General features: G+C 50.5%; 2 protein-coding genes across 2 annotated transcripts in view; one reads left to right on the top strand and one right to left on the bottom strand.

The window, feature by feature from the left end:
• VPS26B (VPS26 retromer complex component B) overlaps positions 1 to 7847 on the bottom strand; it is a 45455-nt gene extending 37608 nt beyond the window's left edge. The window contains exon 1 of the mRNA XM_075603375.1: positions 7391 to 7847. Coding sequence (XP_075459490.1) covers positions 7391 to 7613 — 223 coding nt within the window. The 5' untranslated portion in view covers positions 7614 to 7847. The remainder of the gene's footprint in view (positions 1 to 7390) is intronic.
• Positions 7848 to 7957: 110 nt separating this feature from the next.
• NCAPD3 (non-SMC condensin II complex subunit D3) overlaps positions 7958 to 14661 on the top strand; it is an 89199-nt gene continuing 82495 nt past the window's right edge. Inside the window, exon 1 of the mRNA XM_075603374.1 lies at positions 7958 to 8114. Within this exon, the coding sequence (XP_075459489.1) occupies positions 8045 to 8114 (70 nt within the window). The 5' untranslated portion in view covers positions 7958 to 8044. The remainder of the gene's footprint in view (positions 8115 to 14661) is intronic.

The raw sequence follows: 14661 nt of genomic DNA, 5'->3' as shown, positions 1-14661 counted from the left end.
TATTTTATGATTATTGTGATTTATATTTTTATCACTGCATTCAGAGGTTAGGGCGCCCCTATTTCCTGTTTTTTCTATGGTTTATCCCTTGCTTTGGGTAGTTGGTGTTTTCTAGGAGGCAGCCCATGATATTTATACTCATCTAAATTTTTGATAGAGAGTTTATTGTATATACAATTATTTTTTATATCAAATAGCGCTACACAGCTCACACTTTTTTTTCCCCTAGGCTGGGGCCATGGCGCCGCAGACCGTGTGGAGGCGTCCGCACGTTGAGCGATCAGACTGCCTTAAAGCAGTGTTCGCGTCCATGCGGCGTTCGGGCGTGTCCGCGCGGAAGCAGAAGGGGGCGCGCGTTGCGTGAGAAATCTGTTTAACTGATTTCTCAGCGCGACAGACAGGTCATGTGAGCGGTTCGCCCAATGAGGGCGAACCAGCTCCGTGACGTCACTAGGAACCTCCCCCACGGCGCGTCTAGCACGGCCAGGTAAGCGCCCGCCCACCACAAAGACATTAACAATTACTCTGTGCTCATCACGTGTGTTATATATGAGTGTTATACAGGCATACCCCGGTTTAAGGACACTCACTTTAAGTACACTCGCGAGTAAGGACATATCATCCAATAGGCAAACGGCAGCTCACGCATGCGCCTGTCAGTACGTCCTGAACAGCAATACCGGCTCCCTACCTGTACCGAAGCTGTGCGCAAGCGGGGAGACTATAGAGCCTGTTACAAATGTGTTATTTACATCAGTTATGCACGTATATGACGATTGCAGTACAGTACATGCATCAATAAGTGGGAAAAGGTAGTGCTTCACTTTAAGTACATTTTCGCTTTACATGCATGCTCCGGTCCCATTGCGTACGTTAATGCGGTGTATGCATGTATAGGAGTGTTATATAGGAGTGTTATATATGAGTGTTATATATGAGTGTTATATATGAGTGTTATATATGAGTGTTATATATGAGTGTTATATATGAGTGTTATATATGAGTGTTATACATGAACAACCCTTGTAATGTGAGCTTGAGATAAAAGGTGGCACTGTGTGCTCATTTGCATGTCTTTTCCCAGAATCCCTTGCTGCAGTGGAAGTGCTCTGTGCTGGGCGATAATGGTGAAAGACAGGGTTGCAGACCTGCCTAACACATGCAAATGAACATACAGTAATATTTACAGTTGCTATATGCTATACTGTGGAGGGTTTTTGTCACTTTTTTTACCTACCATAACACACACACACACACACACACACACACACACACACACACTTTTTCAAGGGGATGTGTATGGAAAAGACCCCTCTGTGAGGTCGAAACGTCGGTTATCTGTGATGCTGTTAAAGCTAATATAACCTTTCGTTATCTTCCTACTGTGTGCAGTCTCTACTTTATCAGTCCTCGGATGGTAACGTGTATTTTATTTATTTTTAAGGGACAAGCACCAGGCCATATTATGGCGAAGGGATTGGCCATACAATTGTGAAAAACCAACAGTGAATCCTTGCGCTTCTCCCTTTGGGATAGCAATAATTGGGGAAAATATAATATAATATATATATATATAAAAATCTATATGATAAACGAGACTTTTGGTTTAAATCCTTTGATCAAATAATGCCAAGCCTATTAGCCATGTCAGAGTGTGTACACACACACACACACACACACACACACACACACACACACACACACACACACACACAGTTTTGCTAACTAATGTACAGCACCCTGGATAAGGGCACTATATAAATGTTATTATATAGGCACTCAAGGGTTAATCACATAGGAGTTATTTATGACTAACCTTATTAAAGCCCCCCCACCCCACAAGCCTATAAGAGTGTAACACACATTGTTAGTACCTTGCCCCTGAGCATATCTTCCTCTTTATGTTTTTTAATGTTTTTCTAGTATGAAAAACCCCTTTATGCTCTTCATATCGAGCGTCTGAGGTTTCCATGGTAACCTTTACACTGCCCTGAGCTCTGGGGAAAACGTCTTAATCTCCTGGACGCTTAATATTTCAAATGCTCAGATCTCGTGGGCGAAGCCTGATTGAAAAAATAAATAAATAAAAAAACAGCTTGGCAAGGGCAAGAGGAGAGCTATCGAAAAATAAATAACTATATAAAATGGAAAATGTCAAATAGCGCATACTGCTGCTGCTTTAACTTACTCGCTAATCATTTAAACCAGGTGTGGTCGACTTGTCCTCAAGAGCCACCAACAGGTCCGGTTTTCAGGATATCCCTGCTTCAGCACAGGTGGCTCAATCAAAGAATGAGCCACTGATTGAGTCACCTGTGCTGAAGCAGGGATATCCTGCAAACCTGACCTGTTGGTGGCCCTTGAGGACTGGAGCCTTCCCCCTCTTGGTTTAAACGGATGGATAAACTGAGCATCTAAATGCTAAATGCTAAGTGGAAGAGACATTCAATGGAGCGGCTTTGACAGGCAATTGGTGACAGATGCACTGTAACCATGGTAACTGTCTTATCCAATCAGAATGCTCCCCGACTGGGAACCTGTTGTGGTGCAATAAGATGAAGTCTCCACAACGGTTTCAAACTGGCGTTGGCACCATGGGGCCCTCCGCGTCCCACCCCAAAACCCATTCTGCCCTGGACCAGCACCCCTCTCATACTCCTGTTATACAAACCGCTCATTCAGAAATAATATATACATACGACCAGGAAAGGCCCCGCGTTGTTATCTTCTACAAGTGATCATTCTGGGAGACACGACAGGGGGTTTGGCAAAAGGAGAATACCTCGTGTAAGGGTTTTCGGCAAGTTGAAAACCACTGGTTTACAACGGATTACAGGCCACTATCCTTCCCTGGGGTGGGAAACACTGCAGCAGTCTGTCCTTGGGGGTTAGGCCAAGTTGACTGGTTACCTCTTGGTTGTGTCCGGGTAATGGCAATGACACTGGCCTGGGACCGGGTTCTAGTTTGATTCGGCAACACCGCAAACCATTCCCAAATCTCGTACCCCTTTTGCAGAAAGTGCCTCCTATGGGGGCACATGATGATACACCCTAAAGGTTGTTCTGTAGTTGATTTTTTGGGAGATACCCAAAAATCTGGTGGGAGACTTTTTCTCATGCAGGTGCCACTCTGGCATAGGGCCATATAATTGCTAAATGGTGCTTAACAGTACAGCACAACACCACCAATTCACTTCAATGTGCCTTAGCACCTCTTAGTAAATATTGTCCTAAAGTCTTTACCACCGCGCACAAAAACTCCCGAAACTAATTCTATAGCCCATCCCTTGCTACTCTCTATACCACCCTAATTAGATCATGCACCCCCTTCTTTTCCCCAGGAACCGATCCTTTACCCCCTTCCACCCCTCGTTACTACCCCAAATCGCAAATATTTTCATCACTTGCCCCCCCCCCCCTATTAACCCGTTCCCTGCCGGGGGAGCCCGCAGCACATCAATTTTGGCTGTGAAAGGTTTAATGCACCCCCCCCTCCTATCACTGTTACCCCCCCCTCCTATCACTGTTACCCCCCCCTCCTATCACTGTTACCCCCCCTCCTATCACTGTTACCCCCCCCTCCTATCACTGTTACCCCCCCTCCTATCACTGTTACCCCCCTCCTATCACTGTTACACCCCCCTCCTATCACTGTTACACCCCCCCTCCTATCACTGTTACACCCCCCTCCTATCACTGTTACACCCCCCCCTCCTATCACTGTTACACCCCCCCCTCCTATCACTGTTACACCCCCCCCTCCTATCACTGTTACACCCCCCCCCTCCTATCACTGTTACACCCCCCTCCTATCACTGTTACACCCCCCCTCCTATCACTGTTACACCCCCCCTCCTATCACTGTTACACCCGCCCCTCCTATCACTGTTACCCCCCCCTCCTATCACTGTTACCCCCCCCTCCTATCACTGTTACACCCCCCCTCCTATCACTGTTACACCCCCCCTCCTATCACTGTTACCCCCCCCTCCTATCACTGTTACCCCCCCCTCCTATCACTGTTACACCCCCCTCCTATCACTGTTACACCCCCCTCCTATCACTGTTACACCCCCCCCTCCTATCACTGTTACCCCCCCTCCTATCACTGTTACACCCCCCCCCTCCTATCACTGTTACACCCCCTCCTATCACTGTTACCCCCCCTCCTATCACTGTTACCCCCCCTCCTATCACTGTTACCCCCCCCCTCCTATCACTGTTACCCCCCCCTCCTATCACTGTTACCCCCCCCTCCTATCACTGTTACACCCCCCCCTCCTATCACTGTTACCCCCCCCTCCTATCACTGTTACACCCCCCCCTCCTATCACTGTTACACCCCCCCCTCCTATCACTGTTACACCCCCCCCTCCTATCACTGTTACACCCCCCCTCCTATCACTGTTACACCCCCTCCTATCACTGTTACACCCCCTCCTATCACTGTTACACCCCCTCCTATCACTGTTACCCCCCCCCCCTCCTATCACTGTTACACCCCCCCCTCCTATCACTGTTACACCCCCCCCTCCTATCACTGTTACACCCCCCCCTCCTATCACTGTTACACCCCCCCCTCCTATCACTGTTACACCCCCCCCTCCTATCACTGTTACACCCCCCCTCCTATCACTGTTACACCCCCCCCCTCCTATCACTGTTACACCCCCCCCTCCTATCACTGTTACCCCCCCCTCCTATCACTGTTACACCCCCCCCTCCTATCACTGTTACACCCCCCCTCCTATCACTGTTACACCCCCCCCTCCTATCACTGTTACACCCCCCCCTCCTATCACTGTTACACCCCCCCTCCTATCACTGTTACACCCCCCCCTCCTATCACTGTTACACCCCCCCTCCTATCACTGTTACACCCCCCTCTCCTATCACTGTTACACCCACCCTCTCCTATCACTGTTACACCCCCCCTCCTATCACTGTTACACCCCCCCCTCCTATCACTGTTACACCCCCCCCTCCTATCATTGTTACACCCCCCCCTCCTATCACTGTTACACCCCCCCCCCTCCTATCACTGTTACACCCCCCCCCTCCTATCACTGTTACACCCCCCCCTCCTATCACTGTTACACCCCTCTCCTATCACTGTTACACCCCCCCCCTCCTATCACTGTTACCCCCCCTATCACTGTTACACCCCCCCCTATCACTGTTACACCCCCCCTATCACTGTTACACCCCCCTCCTATCACTGTTACCCCCCCCCCTATCACTGTTACACCCCCTCCTATCAGTTACCCCCCTCCTATCAGTTACCCCCCCCTCCTATCAGTTACCCCCACTCCTATCACTGTTACCCCCCCCCCTCCTATCACTGTTACCCCCCCCCTCCTATCACTGTTACACCCCCCCTATCACTGTTACCCCGCCCTCCTATCACTGTTACCCCCCCTCCTATCACTGTTACCTCCCCCTCCTATCACTGTTACCCCCCCTCCTATCACTGTTACCCCCCTCCTATCAGTTACCCCCCCCTCCTATCAGTTACCCCCCCCTCCTATCACTGTTACCCCCCCCCTCCTATCACTGTTACCCCCCCCCTCCTATCACTGTTACACCCCCCCTATCACTGTTACCCCGCCCTCCTATCACTGTTACCCCCCCTCCTATCACTGTTACCCCCCCCTCCTATCACTGTTACCCCCCCTCCTATCACTGTTACACCCCCCCCTATCACTGTTACACCCCCCCCTATCACTGTTACACCCCCCCCTATCACTGTTACACCCCCCCTATCACTGTTACACCCCCCCTATCACTGTTACACCCCCTATCACTGTTACACCCCCTATCACTGTTACACCCCCCTCCTATCACTGTTACACCCCCCTCCTATCACTGTTACACCCCCCTCCTATCACTGTTACACCCCCCTCCTATCACTGTTACACCCCCCTCCTATCACTGTTACTCCCCCCTCCTATCACTGTTACTCCCCCCTCCTATCACTGTTACCCCCCCTCCTATCACTGTTACACCCCCCCTATCACTGTTACACCCCCCCTATCACTGTTACACCCCCCCCTATCACTGTTACACCCCCCCTATCACTGTTACCCCCCCCTCCTATCAGTTACCCCCCCCTCCTATCACTGTTACCCCCCCCCTCCTATCACTGTTACCCCCCTCCTATCACTGTTACACCCCCCCTATCACTGTTACCCCCGCCCTCCTATCACTGTTACCCCCCCCTCCTATCACTGTTACCCCCCCCCTCCTATCACTGTTACCCCCCCTCCTATCACTGTTACACCCCCCCCTATCACTGTTATACCCCCCCTATCACTGTTATACCCCCCCTATCACTGTTACACCCCCTATCACTGTTACACCCCCTATCACTGTTACACCCCCTCCTATCACTGTTACACCCCCCTCCTATCACTGTTACACCCCCCTCCTATCACTGTTACCCCCCCTCCTATCACTGTTACACCCCCCCTATCACTGTTACACCCCCCCCTATCACTGTTACACCCCCCTATCACTGTTACACCCCCCTATCACTGTTACACCCCCCTCCTATCACTGTTACACCCCCCCTCCTATCACTGTTACACCCCCCCTCCTATCACCCCCCTCCTATCACTGTTACCCCCCCCCCCTCCTATCACTGTTACCCCCTCCTATCACTGTTACCCCCCCTCCTATCACTGTTACCCCCCCTCCTATCACTGTTATACCCCCCCTATCACTGTTACACCCCCTATCACTGTTACACCCCCTATCACTGTTACACCCCCCTCCTATCACTGTTACACCCCCCTCCTATCACTGTTACCCCCCTCCTATCACTGTTACCCCCCCTCCTATCACTGTTACCCCCCCCTATCACTGTTACACCCCCCTATCACTGTTACACCCCCCCTATCACTGTTACACCCCCCTATCACTGTTACACCCCCCCTCCTATCACTGTTACACCCCCCCCCTATCACTGTTACACCCCCCTATCACTGTTACACCCCCCCTATCACTGTTACACCCCCCCTCCTATCACTGTTACACCCCCCCTCCTATCACCCCCCTCCTATCACTGTTACCCCCCCCCTCCTATCACTGTTACCCCCTCCTATCACTGTTACCCCCCCTCCTATCACTGTTACCCCCCCCCCCCTCCTATCACTGTTACCCCCTCCTATCACTGTTACCCCCCCCTCCTATCACTGTTACACCCCCCCTATCACTGTTACCCCCCCTCCAATCACTGTTACCCCCCCTCCTATCACTGTTACCCCCCCCCCCCTCCTATCACTGTTACCCCCTCCTATCACTGTTACCCCCCCCTCCTATCACAGTTTCCCCCCCCCTCCTATCACAGTTTCCCCCCCCCTCCTATCACAGTTTCCCCCCCGCCGCTCACCGATCTGCCCTATGAACTCGATCTTCAGCCCCTGGTGCTCCAGCCTCTTGCCCGGGTTGCGCAGGGTGACGGTGACCCGGCCTGACACGGTCTCCCCATCGTAGAAGAGGAAATACTTGTCCTTCTTGCCGTCCTCGGTCTTGTGCTCCACCCGGCGCCGGCTCTCCGCGTCGGTCAGCACTATGTCCAGCTCCGCGGCCGGGCCGAACCCGAAGAAGCTCATGATCGGGGGAGGGGGGCGGCGTCAGCGGGGGGGGGGGGGGTGACGCGATCCCCGCAGGGAGGGGTCGGGAAGGCGATGCGGGGGCCTCAGGCCGTGAGCGCCGCCGCACCACGAAATAAAAAAGAGAGGGCTGACAGCGCGACAACGTCTACTCCGCAGCTCCCGGTGTCGGGTCCTAGGTGCCCCCGCAGCGCGCAAGCGCGAAACATCGCGATGTGGTCTGCTCATGCGCCTGCCAGTAACCAACATGGCGGCGGGAGCCTGCCGACTTCCCTTTCTGCGCGCGCCCTATCCCCGCCTCCTTGTCTGGGCGCCGCCTCGTTCTGTGAAGACGTGTTCGCGTTGCCGCGCGGTGATTGGTCGGTTTGTGCTGGGGGTTTTGGCGCGCAGGTTATAAATTATCAGCGCCCGGGGGAGTTCGGGAGCGGAGGATGTGTGACAGAAGGGAGGCGGCGCTGCTGGAGGCGCTGGGCCGGTGCGCTCTGCGGGGCCTGAGCAGGGGTGAGTGTGAGTGGGAGGCTTGCTTGTTGCTCCCTCTCACGGTTGTGTTGCTCTCTCTCACGGTTGTGTTGCTCCCTCTCACGGTTGTGTTGCTCCCTCTCACGGTTGTGTTGCTCTCTCTCACGGTTGTGTTGCTCCCTCTCACGGTTGTGTTGCTCCCTCTCACGGTTGTGTTGCTCCCTCTCACGGTTGTGTTGCTCCCTCTCACGGTTGTGTTGCTCGCGGGGTGAGGAGGATTCCTTGCGTTTTGTGACACTGAATGAACCGGCAGAGCCGGAGTGGGTTTTTTGGGGAAGGGCAGTGACAGGGTGCGAGTGAAACCCTCCTTTACACACACACACACACACACACACACACACACACACACACTCCCTTCTTCACACACACACACACACACACACACACACACACACACACACACACCCTTCTTCACACACACACTTCTTCACACACACACACACACACACACACACACACACACACACACACACACACACACACACACACACTCCCTTCTTCACACACACACACACACACACACACACACACACACACACACACACACACACACACACTCCCTTCTTCACACACACACACACACACACACACACACACACACACACACACACACACACACACACACACACACACACACACACTCCCTTCTTCACACACACACACACACACACACACACACACACACACACTCCCTTCTTCACACACACACACACACACACACACACACACACACACACACACACACACACACACACACACACACACACACACACACTCCCTTCTTCACACACACACACACACACACACACACACACACACACACACACACACTCCCTTCTACACACACACACACACACACACACACACTCCCTTCTACACACACACACACACACACACACACACACACACACACACACACACACACACACACACACACACACACACACTCCCTTCTTCACACACACACACACACACACTCCCTTCTTCACACACACACACACACACACTCCCTTCTTCACACACACACACACACACACTCCCTTCTTCACACACACACACACACACACACTCCCTTCTACACACACACACACTCCCTTCTACACACACACACTCCCTTCTACACACACACACTCCCTTCTACACACACACACACACACACACACACACACACACACACACACACACACACACACACACACACACACACACACACACACACTCCCTTCTACACACACACACACACACACACACACACACACACACACACACACACACACACACACACACACACACACACACACACACACACACACACACTCCCTTCTTCACACACACACACACACACACACACACACACACACACACACACACACACACACACACACACACACACACACACACACACACACACTCCCTTCTACACACACACACACACACACACACACACACACACACACACACACACTCCCTTCTTCACACACACACACACACACACACTCCCTTCTTCACACACACACACACACACACTCCCTTCTTCACACACACACACACACACACTCCCTTCTTCACACACACACACACACACACACACACACACACACACACACACACACACACACACACACACACACACACACACACACACACACACACACACACACACACACACACACTCCCTTCTTCACACACACACACACACACACACTCACTCCCTTCTTCACACACACACACACACACACACTCACTCCCTTCTTCACACACACACACACACACACACACACACACACACACACACTCCCTTCTTCACACACACACACACACACACACACACACACACACACACACACACACTCCCTTCTTCACACACACACACACACACACACACACACACACACACACACACACACACACACACACACACACACACACAGCTGTGTGTATGGGAAATAATCCCAATCGTATAGGAGGAGGAGAGAACCCTATGTGATGCACTCAACCCTACTAATCAAAATAATAAACTTTTATTTATTGAAAAATGCAAACATAACAAATATATTTAAAACCTAAAGAGTGTACTGTGCAGTTCTGATGTGCATTCACTCTGGATGACCAGGTAGTGTCATAACTCGTGTGATGCACAGTAGATAAGAGAAACTGTGGATTCTCACAACACTAGTTTGAGAATGTAGTGAATGCATAATGTATATGACCCTGTGGGGGAAACAACTAGTGTGCACTCTACACAGGTGTTGTGATACACAGGCACTGGGAGCATTAATAGTGCATTAGTAGTGCAACTGTGTTACAAGGCTGCAGTGAGGTACATAACACTGCTGCATACACAGGGAGCCAAATGCAGAGCCAGATAGGGAAAGGACCCCCCTGATGACAAATCAATGGGAGCACTGCTAGGAGGTGGGTGCAGGTAAGTATACCCCGTTGTAAACCTCATGAGGGTACTCCAGACTAATAGCCAGAACTCACACTTTTAGCAGCTCCTTCCAGGGGGGGGGGAGAGATGTTATCGCAACCTGCTCTCCTGCTCTCCTCTCTCTGCCGTTACAGAACAGTTTCTATTCCCCCCTCTCTTGCTTTTCCCTCCTTCGAGGCTCACACAGTCCAGATCTTCTCTCCTCTCCCGGTCCATGTGGCGGTCATCTATCGCCCACCTTCCTCTACTCATCCCCCTTCTGCCTTTCTCTCTCACTTTGAATCCTGGCTCTCTTTCTTTCTCTCCTCAGACTCCCCTGTTCTTCTCCTTGGGGACTTCAATTGCCACATTGATGACCCCTCTCTCCCTTGGGCTTCCCGCTTTCTTTCTCTAACCTCTTCTTTTGGCCTTCAACAGTGGACTGCAGCCAGCACCCACAAGGATGGCCACTACTTAGACCTGGTTTTCACTAAAAACTTCTCTCTCTCCGACTTCTCCATTTCCCCTTTTCCTCTCTCTGACCATCACCTCATCTCATTTTCTCTCTCTCGCTTCTCTCCATCTCCATCTCGCCCTCGTTTTTGCAGAAACCTGCACTCTATTAACCTACCAGCTCTTGATTCCACTTTACGCTCCTCCCTCTCCTCTCTCAGTTCCACTTCAGACCCTGACAACCTGGTCAGGAACTACAACTCTGCCTTATCTTCCTCTCTTGATCTTCATGCCCCACTTTCTCTCTGCCGTCCTCGCCCTTCTAACCCCAGACCCTGGCTAAACTCCCACACACGCATGCTGCGTTCCTCCACTCGTTCCTCTGAACGCCTCTGGAGGAAATCTCATACGCTCGCAGACTTCATTCACTACAAATTTATGCTATCCTGTTTCAACTCTGCCCTCTTTCAGGCTAAACAAACCTACTTTTCATCACTAATCAACACACACAAGTCTAACCCACGCCGTCTCTTTTCTGTCTTTGACTCTCTACTCAGACCACCCTCAGCTGCCTCCTCTTCTTCATCCATCTCACCTCAGGACTTTGCTGACTTTTTTAAGAAAAAGGTGGAGTCCATACGGCAGAACATCCCATCTGTTGCCTCCTCCCATCCCACAATGCTTCCCAACTCTCCTCCTGTCTTTCTTGACTCTTTTTCTGCTATCTCGGAGGAGGATGTATCACTGCTGATCTCCTCTTCGCCCTCTACCACTTGCCCACTTGACCCCATTCCCTCCCATCTCCTAAAACCTCTTGCTCCTTCTATAATCCCTATGCTCACACAGATCTTTAACTCTTCCCTCTACTCTGGTACCTTTCCTTCATCCTTCAAGCATGCAACCGTTATACCATTACTCAAAAACAGCAAGCTTGACCCTACCTGTCCTTCTAACTATCGACCTGTCTCCCTCCTGCCTTTTGCCTCCAAACTCCTTGAACGTCTTGTATTCTCTCGATTGCTACACTTTCTCAACACCTATTCTGTACTAGACCCTCTACAATCTGGCTTCCGCACTGCTCACTCTACTGAAACAGCCCTCACTAAAATAACTGACGACCTCCACGCTGCCAAAGACAGAGGTCATTACACTCTGCTCATATTACTCGACCTCTCTGCAGCATTCGACACCGTGGACCACCCTCTTCTCCTTCACATTCTCCATACTCTTGGTATTCGGAACAAAGCTTTATCCTGGATCTCCTCTTACCTCTCCCATCGTACCTTCAGTGTCTCTTTTGCTAACACCTCCTCCTCCTCTATTGATCTCTCTGTGGGGGTACCCCAGGGCTCTGTCCTGGGACCCCTTCTCTTTTCTCTCTACACACTCTCTCTAGGTGACCTAATCACATCTTTTGGGTTTAAATATCACCTGTATGCTGATGACACACAAATTTACCTTTCAACCCCTGACCTTACACCTGCTATACAGACCAAAGTTTCTGAATGCCTCTCTGGAATATCATCCTGGATGGCCATCCGCCGACTGAAACTTAACATGGCAAAAACAGAGCTCCTTATACTACCTCCCAAACCTGGCCCTACAACATCCTCCACATTGCTATTGGAAATACGATCATTCACCCAGTAGCCCAAGCACGCTGCCTAGGGGTCACACTTGATTCCTCTCTCTCATTCTCCTCTCATATTCAAAACGTTTCTAAAACTTGTCGCTTTTTCCTCCGCAATATCACAAAGATACGCCCTTTCCTCTGTTACTCAACTGCTAAAACTCTGACTCAGGCCCTCATTCTCTCACGTCTCGATTACTGCAACCTCCTGCTGTCCGGCCTTCCTACCTCTCACCTGTCTCCCCTACAATCTATCCTAAACACTGCTGCCAGAATCACTCTACTCTTTCCTAAATCTGTCTCCGCATCTCCCCTCCTGAAATCCCTCTCCTGGCTTCCGATCAAATCCCGTATCTCACACTCAATTCTACTGCTCACTTTTAAAGCTTTACACTCTTCTGCCCCTCATTACATCTCAGCCCTAATTTCTCGCTATGCACCATCACGACTCTTGCGTTCTTCTCAAGGATGTCTTCTTTCTACCCCCTTTGTATCTAAAGCTCTCTCCCGCCTTAAACCTTTCTCACTTTCTGCCCCACACCTCTGGAATGCTCTTCCCCTCAATACCCGACTAGCCCCCTCGCTATCCACCTTTAAGACCCACCTTAAGACACATCTGCTTAAAGAAGCATATGAGTAGCACTGGATAATCATGGACACATGACACAAAGCTCAGCCCCCTGCAGACGCACTTACTAGTATTCCCTCCTACTGTCTCTGTACGTTCTCCCTACCTACCAATTAGATTGTAAGCTCCTCGGAGCAGGGACTCCTTCCTTAATGTTACTTTTACAGTATGTCTGAAGCACTTATTCCCATGATGTGTTATTTATATTTGCTATTTATATGACATGTATTACTTCTGTGAAGCGCTATGTACATTTTATGGCGCTATACAAATAAAGACATACATACATACATACCCTGCTGTGTATATATACTTATGGCTAGCCAGTGCCAGTAGAAACTCTGATATGCCTAGTTTCTAGCTAGTGGGATCCACATCTGTGGCCCACATCAAAGTTTAAAGCTAATCTACAGGACGTGAACAAACTCCTATGAGTTTGACACTGCAGCAGTACAGCCGGCGTCGCTATGACGTCATCCCGACGCGCGTTTCGTTCCAACAAGGGAACTTCTTCCGGGGAGGGAGGGCGCCCTGCACAGACCTGCCTTTTATACCCCGCTGTTGCCATGGAGCGCTGGTAACACACTTAGAGGAAAGCTCCTCCTTTACTTAATGCTGTCAGCGCAGCCCCTGGTATCAGTTAAGCAAATAAGGTCTGTGACAAGGGTATCCTGTGGTTAAAAATACATGTGGGGGTTAAAAACCTTTAATAAAGCAGATGCACGCAAAATGACTGGTTGCCTTATTGATTGGTATGATGTAAATGTACCCTCTTATAATTACAGTATTATTAAGGTCTGAATACTGATATTGTGAATGTTTAACTTTTATGCATACATCTGCCCTCTAATAATTACAATGTTATTATTTTATTAAGAGAGCCTGGGCATTTAAATAGATGTATACATTAATATAAGTGTACATAATGGTTCTGAGGTGAGTATTGGTGGTCCTATCCATAGATGTATTAGAGGATGGGGAGGTTAGAATGGGCGCATGGTGAAGAGGATCTTCATGGCAACAGCGGGGTATAAAAGGCAGGTCTGTGCAGGGCGCCCTCCCCGGAAGAAGTTCCCTTGTTGGAACGAAACGCGCGTCGGGATGACGTCATAGCGACGCCGGCTGTACTGCTGCAGTGTCAAACTCATAGGAGTTTGTTCACGTCCTGTAGATTAGCTTTAAACTTTGATGTGGGCCACAGATGTGGATCCCACTAGCTAGAAACTAGGCATATCAGAGTTTCTACTGGCACTGGCTAGCCATAAGTATATATACACAGCAGGGTTGCGATAACATCTCTCTCCCCCCCCCTGGAAGGAGCTGCTAAAAGTGTGAGTTCTGGCTATTAGTCTGGAGTACCCTCATGAGGTTTACAACGGGGTATACTTACCTGCACCCACCTCCTAGC

This window comes from Ascaphus truei, chromosome 6 (assembly GCF_040206685.1).
Source record: "Ascaphus truei isolate aAscTru1 chromosome 6, aAscTru1.hap1, whole genome shotgun sequence".
Taxonomy (NCBI): Eukaryota; Metazoa; Chordata; class Amphibia; order Anura; family Ascaphidae; genus Ascaphus; species Ascaphus truei.
The sequence above is the reverse complement of the archived record's forward strand: the minus strand, read 5'-3'. Positions and strand labels throughout refer to the sequence as shown.